This window comes from Salmo salar, chromosome 10 (genome assembly GCF_965601325.2).
Source record: "Salmo salar chromosome 10, fSalSal1, whole genome shotgun sequence".
NCBI classification, from domain to species: Eukaryota; Metazoa; Chordata; class Actinopteri; order Salmoniformes; family Salmonidae; genus Salmo; species Salmo salar.
The window spans coordinates 32354720-32365586 of NC_138300.1; the positions used below are offsets into that span (position 1 = coordinate 32354720).

The 10867-nt window shown below is 44.1% G+C and overlaps 1 protein-coding gene across 2 annotated transcripts; it reads right to left on the minus strand.

Moving 5' to 3' along the window:
* Positions 1-88: 88 nt before the first annotated feature.
* LOC106560236 (ciliary microtubule-associated protein 2) lies at positions 89-7478 on the minus strand. Of its 2 annotated transcripts, XM_014122886.3 has the most exons (10): positions 6876-7478; positions 6669-6756; positions 6300-6473; positions 6102-6221; positions 5697-5837; positions 3600-3743; positions 3334-3507; positions 3045-3176; positions 2834-2964; positions 89-2647 (listed from the first exon to the last, which is right to left on the minus strand). In XM_014122886.3, exons 1-10 carry the CDS (start codon positions 6923-6925, stop codon positions 2560-2562), a joined length of 1242 nt encoding a protein of 413 aa, XP_013978361.2. In that variant the 5' UTR covers positions 6926-7478; the 3' UTR covers positions 89-2559. The 2 variants fall into 2 exon arrangements, with proteins under 2 accessions (XP_013978361.2, XP_013978360.2); XM_014122885.3 differs by having other exon boundaries at positions 6669-7478.
* Positions 7479-10867: the final 3389 nt, after the last annotated feature.

Here is a 10867-nt window from a genome sequence, read left to right on the forward strand (position 1 = left end):
GGAATATCTACATACAGTGAGGGAAAAAAGTATTTGATCCCCTGCTGATTTTGTACGTTTGCCCAATGACAAAGAAAATATCAGTCTATAATTTTAATGGTAGGTTTATTTGAACAGTGAGAGACAAAATAACAACAAAAAAATCCAGAAAAAACGCATGTCAAAAAAGTTATAAATTGATTTGCATTTTAATGAGGGAAATAAGTATTTGACCCCCTCTCAATCAGAAAGATTTCTGGCTCCCAGGTGTCTTGTATACAGGTAACGAGCTGAGATTAGGAGCACACTCTTAAAGGGAGTGCTCCTAATCTCAGTTTGTTACCTGTATAGACATTGATACAAAGAGACACTAATGTACTTGTCCTCTTGCTCAGTTGTGCACCGGGTCCTCCCACTCCTCTTTCTATTCTGGTTAGAGACAGTTTGCGCTGTTCTGTGAAGGGAGTAGTACACAGCGTTGTACGAGATATTCCGTTTCTTGGCAATTTCTTGCATGGAATAGCCTTCATTTCTCAGAACAAGAATAGACCAACGAGTTTCAGAAGAAAGCTCTTTGTTTCTGGCCATTTTGAGGCAAATTTTTTTGCTTTAAAGAAAAACTAAACAAGGACATTTCTGAGTGACCCCAAACTTTTGAATGGTAGTGTACAACTTCTGACCACTAACCTCAACACCTGCCTGTTCTGACCTCTAAGCCCCTAACATGTTCTGACCCCCAACCCTAACCTGGTTATTTCTACTGCCTGGCAAAGAGAAAGGAGATCACTGCTATTGTCCACAAATGTTTTTGTTGGTGTATGATAATAACGTTTGTTTTGTCAACAGCAAATCTCTACTACTTTCTACCAAACATAAAAACATCTCATGTTGATCAATATTGATTTTGATATATACTGCTCAAAAAAATAAAGGGAACACTTAAACAACACATCCTAGATCTGAATGAAAGAAATAATCTTATTAAATACTGTTTTCTTTACATAGTTGAATGTGCTGACAACAAAATCACACAAAAATAATCAATGGAAATCCAATTTATCAACCTATGGAGGTCTGGATTTGGAGTCACACTCAAAATTAAAGTGGAAAACCACACTACAGGCTGATCCAACTTTGATGTAATGTCCTTAAAACAAGTCAAAATGAGGCTCAGTAGTGTGTGTGGCCTCCACGTGCCTGTATGACCTCCCTACAATGCCTAGGCATGCTCCTGATGAGGTGGCGGATGGTCTCCTGAGGGATCTCCTCCCAGACCTGGACTAAAGCATCCGCCAACTCCTGGACAGTCTGTGGTGTAACGTGGCGTTGGTGGATTGAGCGAGACATGATGTCCCAGATGTGCTCAATTGGATTCAGGTCTGGGGAACGGGCGGGCCAGTCCATAGCATCAATGCCTTCCTCTTGCAGGAACTGCTGACACACTCCAGCCACATGAGGTCTAGCATTGTCTTGCATTAGGAGGAACCCAGGGCCAACCGCACCAGCATATGGTCTCACAAGGGGTCTGAGGATCTCATCTTGGTACCTAATGGCAGTCAGGCTACCTCTGGTGAGCACATGGAGGGCTGTGCGGCCCCCCAAAGAAATGACACCCCACACCATGACTGACCCACCGCCAAACTGGTCATGCTGGAGGATGTTGCAGGCAGCAGAACGTTCTCCACGGCGTCTCCAGACTCTGTCACGTCTGTCACATGTGCTCAGTGTGAACCTGCTTCATCTGTGAAGAGCACAGGGCGCCAGTGGCGAATTTGCCAATCTTGGTGTTCTCTGGCAAATGCCAAACGTCCTGCACGGTGTTGGGCTGTAAGCACAACCCCCACCTGTGGACGTCGGGCCCTCATACCACCCTCATGGAGTCTGTTTCTGACCGTTTGAGCAGACACATGCACATTTGTGGCCTGCTGGAGGTCATTTTGCAGGGCTCTGGCAGTGCTTCTCCTGCTCCTCCTTGCACAAAGGCGGAGGTAGCGGTCCTGCTGCTGGGTTGTTGCCCTCCTACGGCCTCCTCCACGTCTCCTGATGTACTGGCCTGTCTCCTGGTAGCGCCTCCATGCTCTGGACACTACACTGACAGACACAGCAAACCTTCTTGCCACAGCTCGCATTGATGTGCCATCCTGGATGAGCTGCACTACCTGAGCCACTTGTGTGGGTTGTAGACTCCGTCTCATGCTACCACTAGAGTGAACGCACCGCCAGCATTCAAAAGTGACCAAAACATCAGCCAGGAAGCATAGGAACTGAGAAGTGGTCTGTGGTCCCCACCTGCAGAACCACTCCTTTATTGGGGGTGTCTTGCTAATTGCCTATAATTTCCACCTGTTGTCTATTCCATTTTCACAACAGCATGTGAAATTTATTGTCAATCAGTGTTGCTTCCTAAGTGGACAGTTTGATTTCACAGAAGTGTGATTGACTTGGAGTTACATTGTGTTGTTTAAGTGTTCCCTTTATTTTTTTGAGCAGTGTAGTTGAAAAACTAAACTTGAAATCTGATGGGTTGTAACATGTATCCGGAGTCTTTGTTCCATGCTGCTTCGATGTGTGTGTGTGTGTTTAAGCTGATTTCATCAAAGTGTTCCTTCCGGGCGGCACCAGGAAGCTCAGTCTGTCCACCGGAACATTTATCGCACGCAACCTCTCCCTGAAACACACAGAGCAATACACACACACACACACACACACACATCAGCACAATCGGAGCCTTATTCCCATCATTCCATATAGACCCTCAGCATACAGCATACACTCACTGTATACTGATAGAAAATTTGATATTTCTTTAATTTCAGGTGAGGTATCACTGTATGTGCATGTGTGTGTGTCTTACTGTGTGTGTTTGTCTCTGTCTGGTTTGTGAAGATATCTCTGTGTCCGGGAACTGAAGGAGGAGGTGTAGCCATTGTTAGTCTTACTCCGCCCCTTTTCTGCAATGTCATAACGACCAGGACCAACCATGCTCTGATTGGAAGAGAGGATGTTAGAGTTCAGGGGACAGGGTTAGAGGTCAGAGTTAGAGGTGAAGGTTAGGCTTAACTCACATAATTTCCATTCTGCAATCTCTCTGTCCTATGGCTGGCACGGGGGGCAGAGGAGAGGAAGGGGGGATGGGTGTGACTCTCTGTACGGGACTGTGGAGAGACGACCTCATACCACCCTGGCCCTGGGAACGTCTGAGTGAAGAGGGATAGAAAGGAGGGATAGAGGGAGAAGAGAAGGATATTATATTTTTTCTTTCACCTTTTGGGGCAGGGGTTGGATGTTAAAGGTTAGCTAGAATGGTTGGAGAGCATTGGGGCAGGGTTAGGGGTCAGAGGTTAGGGTACTCACAGCAGGTCGAGAGCATTGGGACGGGGTGCTGTGGTAGATTCTCTCTGTTGGAACAACTGGGTACTGATCCAACATTCCAAACACACCGTGGTTCCGCTTTTCACGACGACACAACTCCTCTCCAAAGCCCCCACACCCACTAGGGTACTCCCCTGGAGTTAGATTTACACACTTCTACACATGTACACACACACACACAATAAGTTGGTGGTGGTCCCTCGCAGTTTTATGTGTTCTGAGGTGTGTGTGATGTAAGAGTGTGTTACCGGGGTAGCGAAGTATCCAGCGGTGATGGGTTTGTCTCGTGGTCCAGTGAAGAGGTCATATGCACCTCTCCTGCTGCTGCCGCTGGCCAACAACGCCTCTGTGCTGCTCTTTAGAGTATAGGTACAGGGACTCAGCCCACAGTCCTACACAGACGCACACACAGTTAGTTGTAGTATAGCAAGTTTTATAAACTGTGTGGTTCGAGCCCTGAATGTTGATTGGTTGACAGCCATGGTATATCAGACCATTTACACGGGCATAACAAAACGTTTATTTTTAATGCTCTAATTACAGTGGGGGGAAAAAGTATTTGATTCCCTGCTGATTTTGTTAGTTTGCCCACTTACAAAGAAATGATCAGTCTATCATTTTAATGGTAGGTTTATTTGAAGAGTGAGAGACAGAATAACAACAACAAAAATCCAGAAAAACGCATGTCAAAAATGTTATAAAATTATTTGCATTTTAATGAGGGAAATAAGTATTTGACCCCTCTGCAAAACATGACTTAGTACTTGGTGGCAAAACCCTTGTTGGCAATCACAGAGGTCAGACGTTTCTTGTAGTTGGCCACCAGGTTTGCACACATCTCAGGAGGGATTTTGTCCCACTCCTCTTTGCAGATCAAGTCATTAAAGTTTCAAGGCTGACGTTTGGCATCTCGAACCTTCAGCTCCCTCCACAGATTTTCTATGGGATTAAGGTCTGGAGACTGGCTAGGCCACTCCAGGACCTTAATGTGCTTCTTCTTGAGCCACTCCTTTGTTGCCTTGGCCGTGTGTTTTGGGTCATTGTCATGCTGGAATACCCATCCACGACCCATTTTCAATGCCCTGGCTGAGGGAAGGATGTTCTCACCCAAGATTAGACGGTACATGGCCCCGTCCATCGTCCCTTTGATGCGGTGAAGTTGTCCTGTCACCTTAGCAGAAAAACACCCCCAAAGAATAGTGTTTCCACCTCCATGTTTGATGATGGAGATGGTGTTCTTGGGGTCATAGGCAGCATTCCTCCTCCAAACACGGCGAGTTGAGTTGATGCCAAAGAGCTCCATTTTGGTCTCATCTGACCACAACACTTTCACCAGTTGTCCTCTGAATCATTCAGATGTTCATTAGCAAACTTCAGACGGGCATGTATATGTATTCTTGAGCAGGGGGACCTTGCGGGCACTGCAGGATTTCAGTCCTTCACGGCGTAGTGTGTAACCAATTATTTTCTTGGTGACTATGGTCCCAGCTGCCTTGAGATCATTGACAAGATCCCCCCGTGTAGTTCTGGGCTGATTCCTCACCGTTCTCATGATCATTGCAACCCCACGAAGTGAGATCTTGCATGGAGCCCCAGGCCGAGGGATATTGACAGTTCTTTTGTGTTTCTTCCATTTGCGAATAATCGCACCAAATGTTGTCACCTTCTCACCAAGCTGCTTGGCGATGGTCTTGTAGCTCATTCCAGCCTTGTGTAGGTCTACAATCTTGTCCCTGACATCCTTGGAGAGTTCTTTGGTCTTGGCAATGGTGGAGAGCTTGGAATCTGATTGGTTGATTGCTTCTGTGGACAGGTGTCTTTTTTACAGGTAACAAGCTGCGGTTAGGAGCACTCCCTTTAAGAGTGTGCTCCTAATCTCAGCTCGTTACCTGTATAAAAGACACCTGGGAGCCAGAAATCTTTCTGATTGAGAGGGGGTCAAATACCTCTCAATCAATTTATAAAATTTTGACATGCGTTTTTCTGGATATTTTTGTTGTTATTCTGTCTCTCACTGTTCAAATAAACCTAGCATTAAAATTATAGGCTGATCCTTTCTTTATCAGTGGGAAAACGTACAAAATCGGTAGGGGATCAAATACTTTTTTCCCCCACTGTATGTTGGTAACCAGTTTATAATAGCAATAAGGCACCTTGGGGGTTTGTGGAATATGGCCAATATACCACGGCTAAGGGCTGTATCCAGGCACTCTGCGTTGTGTCGTGCTTAAGAACATCACTTAGCCGTGGTTTATTGGCCATAAACCACACCCCCTCGTGCCTTATTGCATAAGTAACCTATACCTTGTTGTTTTCAGTTATAGTGTTGTGTGTGTTTGTCGTACCGTACTGTTGCCTTCTGGGAAGCGTTGCAGCGAGGAGCTGAGGTGCATGCTGGGAGCCCCATTTGACCCCGACCTTTTCTCTTCCAGCGCTGCCCATGGAACACCCCCATTACCATAGCAACCAGGGCCTGGCGTCCAGCTCTGTACACACAGAGTTTGAGAAGGGGTTGGGGTGTAAGGCACTTTGAGTAACACGGAGAAAGATTGATCTTAGTCGTTTGTAGCCAGTTCACACCTGCTATTAACATGGTGTTAACATGTGACCTAGCAACAGTATGCTGAGTATAACATATTGTGTCCTCCTGCCCTCTAGTGGTGCACTGTGGTACCTCTGTGTGTGTGTGTGTGTGTGTGTGTGTGTGTGTGTGTGTGTGTGTGTGTGTGTGTGTGTGTGTGTTGTGGTACCTGTGCGTTTCTGAACCGCTCTTCCCTGCTGTCACACACTCCTCTCACACTGCCTGGTTTCTTCTGCAGCTCCTCTATAAAGTCTGCTACTCTGTAGGTTCCTGGACCCACTTTAGTTTTCTATGGGACAGACAGAGAGACAGAGGTTAGCGGTCAGGTGTGTGTGTGCACACGTGCGTGCATGTGTGTGTGACCCACCAGGAAGCGTTTGTTTTCCCATGCCTCCCTGTAGAGGAGGTGAGGTATGGCTGCCAACCTGGCAGTCTCCTGGGCCCTCTGCCACCCCGGCCCTTTGGCCCGCTCTGCCACCGACCGTTCACTGAAGTCCCCACGGCCTGCAGCTTCATACGACCCCGGGCCCAGCCGCCGCTCCTGACATAAACAACACACATATCCTTATAAGAGAAAATGTTTGTTGTGATTTTGAAGCATTAAGAGGAAGTTTGAGAGTTATTTCACTTGCTTTGGCAATGTAAACATATGTTTCCCATGCCAATAAAACCCATTGAATTGAATTGAGAGAGAGAGAGAGAGAGAGAGAGAGAGATTTGGAGTTACAAGTCATACCAGGTCATTGGTCATATTTTTGCAGTAGGGGATCTCTGTGTAGGTCCCTACTCTCTTATTGGCTGGATGGACCGCTGACACATCAAACCTGCACAGCACATTGCAGTAAGACATCAGGCCGGTGGAGCTACGGATAACATCCATATTGTTTCCCTTATTAATCTCCATGATTCGCCACTTCCTTTTGGCGCTTGTTTAATGTCTTACCTCGCTGTCTGTGTTCCAAACGGGGCTCCTTTGAACTTTTTTTCAGCCATTGTTTATTTTAGCCTCCCCTGACACAAGAAATGAGACCTGTGTTTTTGACAGACGTAGCTATGCAACAGTGACGTATACGAATATCCCATAATGTATTGTTGATAGTATCTCCTAGCAACGCGAATTCTATCTTTATTCTCTTTTTATACAGCAGCACTCTGGCAGGCAGGGTTGCGATCTCAAGTTTGCTGCCAAATTGGGCTACTTTCAAAACGATGTCGCGGGTCAAACTGTATTGATCGCGGGTTGCGGGTTTTTGGGCTACTTCTAAATTGCACCGCGGCCGCCATGGCATTTTTCTTAAAAATATATATTTCACTGTGACCTGCTGCTGCTTACTATCAGGTAGTAAGGCAGCCTGTTGCTGAGTGTGTGAGTGGTGGGGAGGGGGCGGAGACTGAGACTATGTTGAGACTGAGCGCTGCAGCACGCAGGAGTCACATGAGCAGCACGCGCGCACGTCATGACAACTTTTTACCAGTTGTAGGTAGGCCATTTGGATTGTCATTATGGAGACACCTATTCCCAACCGTATGCTATTTGGATTGTCATTATGGAGACACCTATTCCCAACCCTTTTTCCATAAAACATATTAACGCGCTATGAACTGATGTGCATCAAGAAATAAGGCGACAATGCACAGAAATAAAATGACTTTAGGCACTCTAGAGTGCATTAGATAAAGTCGTTCGGAGGTGGTTTAAACTGCATTCTTTTGTCGACTTTTCTTATGGAAAACCACAAAGAAAAGGGTTTTACGCATGCTCCGTTCTTTGGTCTCGTGTGCTGCGCGATTGGAAATTTTAAATGGAAGATTTGGAACTGACTTGCATGCTTCTGACATAAGGAAAAGTACACAATGAAACTGACATTGAATGTGGAGAGTGATACATCTGTTGTAGCCTACCGGAGCTGGCAAACTGATTGAATAAATAGCCTATAACTTCAGTTTGTTGTTGTTGTAGCCTTGTGTTATTATGCAATTATTAATGGCCATGTTTAGTTAATGAAATTGGAAGTTATCAATCATGGTCACAGCTCAATCAACTGTTAGAATACATTAGATTGAAGGTAACAGTCAATCAGATTAGGCTACACAGATTAGGCTACAGGTTTAAAACAAACAAAAAAACACTGGCTGTTGACAAACATAGGTCTATTCAGTTCATATCCATATTCTGAATATACGATTTAGTGATTGAAATTAAGACCCCATCCTCGGTAGCCTCTTCCAACAGGCTATCGGGCAACAGAAGCACTTCTTACCTCGAAATCGCCTCGCTATTCATGTTAAATACATTAGTCTGTCGAAGCAAGCTGCTAAATCGTTCATTTTACATCTTGCCTAAGCTAATGTAGGCTATCAGGGGCTATAGGCTACTTGCAATTAACATAACTAAACCAAATTTAATTACAATCATAAACTCAGATTTTAGTAGGCCTAGCCTATGCCTATTGAAATGACAAGTCAATCTCGCTAATGGGCCATATATAATGGTTTGTAGTCTTAACATCTGGCACATAATAACGGCACAATCACCAGAAAATAGTTTTAACATTATTTTGAAGTTCGTCCATGTGCTTCTTGCACAGAGATTTCGAGATGATCAGTCCAACTTTCATCCCTCACTCTCCTGTTGGATTTATCTATAGTTATGCACATGCGTATAAGGGATTTATTTACAATCATAGCAGTCAAACAAGTTAAATCAACATCCATTGATGGAACATGATCTGGCGACATATTGAAATTCCTTTATTAGTCACGGTTAGCTCGCAATAATTAGACCTATTATTTTTATGGAAAACCAAATTTAGCTTCTTACATCGTTACAAATGACTTTGATATTCCTCATAATTGCTGGATAACGTTATAGAAAAAGGGTTAATTGGCTAAATGTGGCAACTCATCTTGCTGCAGCAAAAACAATGTGGGCTAGTTTTTAGGGTTTATGGGCGGGTTTTGAGTAGTTAAAGGGAGAGAAGTCTTAGCTTTACCTGGCAACCCTGGCAGGGCGGTTCCGGACGTGCGGTTCCGAATGTGCGGTTTCGGATATTCGATATCAGCTTCTAGACGTCATCATCATGATGCTGGAGATAATAAACAGGAAAATAGACTACAAAGAACTCTCGTCATACAAAGTTGAATACCAGTAAATTATATATCAACCCCACGGAAAATCCCTAGTTAGTTGCAGTAGCAGTGCGTGAGTCAAATCACTGGGGAAGCCAAGCAAGAATAAAAAGCCATATTACAGCCAATGGGTTGTGATAATTGTGTTTTTTGCTATATAACCTGTTAGTTCATATGGCTTGCGACCATGTTATGTAGGCCTAAGGCCGATACAATAAGAAGACACTGGCAGAATAATTCACACCTTTGTTTCTTCACAAAACCGGAGAGCAACCTCTGTTGGGTGAAGTGCGCAAAGCGTATTTATTGCATGTAACAAACAGTTACATGACCGACAGCATGGTCAGGTAAGTTAATGTTCCTGATATTTTCAGACTATTAAACAACTATTGATTTAGAACCAAGGAGAGTTACCACAAGTTTCAAAGAAAACAGGAGCTGACTCCACTATTCCAGCACCATTTCAACTTCAACATTTCAACATCATCAAATCACCTATGTGCATAGTCTAATACAGTGACAACTAAAATATACCAAAAACAATTTAGTCCAATCAACTTAAACTAAATATGATGTGGCTGTCCATGGTTCTGATTTGTGTGTTTGTGCGTGCGTGCGTGCGTGTTCGTGCAAGTAGAAAAACATGTTGACCCACCCTACTTGTAGAGAAATGCCAATGCCATCCTCCTATCTTTCATTTTGACAAAATGGTCTATCACTCTGTCATACAGTTTATGCGTTTATTTTATGTTGTCCTGCTACCTGGCTTAAGTGCTTGTTCGCCAGCCTAACTTCATTTCATGGTCATCGTTAGCTAGTTAACATTAGCCTTCTACATCTAGCTACATATTGAACTTCCATCCTCTCCAACTAGGGGCACAATGTATGAATTTATGGTTGGATCAGAATCACCTTTATAGTCATTAGCCAGTACGGAGAATGAACTAAAACCACAAGTGCAAATCCCTATCTCCATGGCTAATTTAGAAAAGGTACCATTTTAGCTAGCTAGCAACTGGAGGACAACAACACAACGAGATGCAACAATTCAAGTTGTTTCTGTCAATGAAGTATGCTCTCAATGCAATGTGATTGGAGAGAAGCCAAATCCAAACTGGCTTCCCTTAACACTTTTTTTTTGTTGGTGCACCAAGACCATTCATAGTTGAGCTCACTCAGTTTAGCTCAATGCTGATTGGCTTTTATTATTTATTTTTATCAAGGGATGTAACGGTTGTCGTCGGATAAAGCGGACCAAGACGCAGCGGGGAAATGTGCACTCATCTTCTTTATTAAAGAAAAGAAGGGAAACCAAAATAAACACGTACACAAAAGACACAACGACGAATAACAGTCTGGTAAGGCACAAGGCTATACACAGAACAATCTCCCACAAAACACAAACAAAACATACCTATATATAGGACTCTCAATCAAAGGCAACTACAAACACCTGCCTCCAATTGAGAGTCCAACACCCAATTACCTAACATAGAAATACAAAAAACATAGAACATAACCCGGAAATAATAAATCAAACACCCTTCTAAGCAAACCACCACCCCGAACCACATAAAACAAATACCCTCTGCCACATCCTGACCAAACTACAATACAAATAACCCCTATTACTGATCAGGATGTGACAAGGGAGGCCAAATACTTGCTGGCTTCCCTTGCATTCAATGCTGCTGGTGGCAACAATGTCATTCTCTTTTGGACCAGACAGCATCAGATAGATGGCCAACACATACAGAAACAGGGGCGCTGAATGAAAATTATGAAACACAGAGATGAAAGAAATTA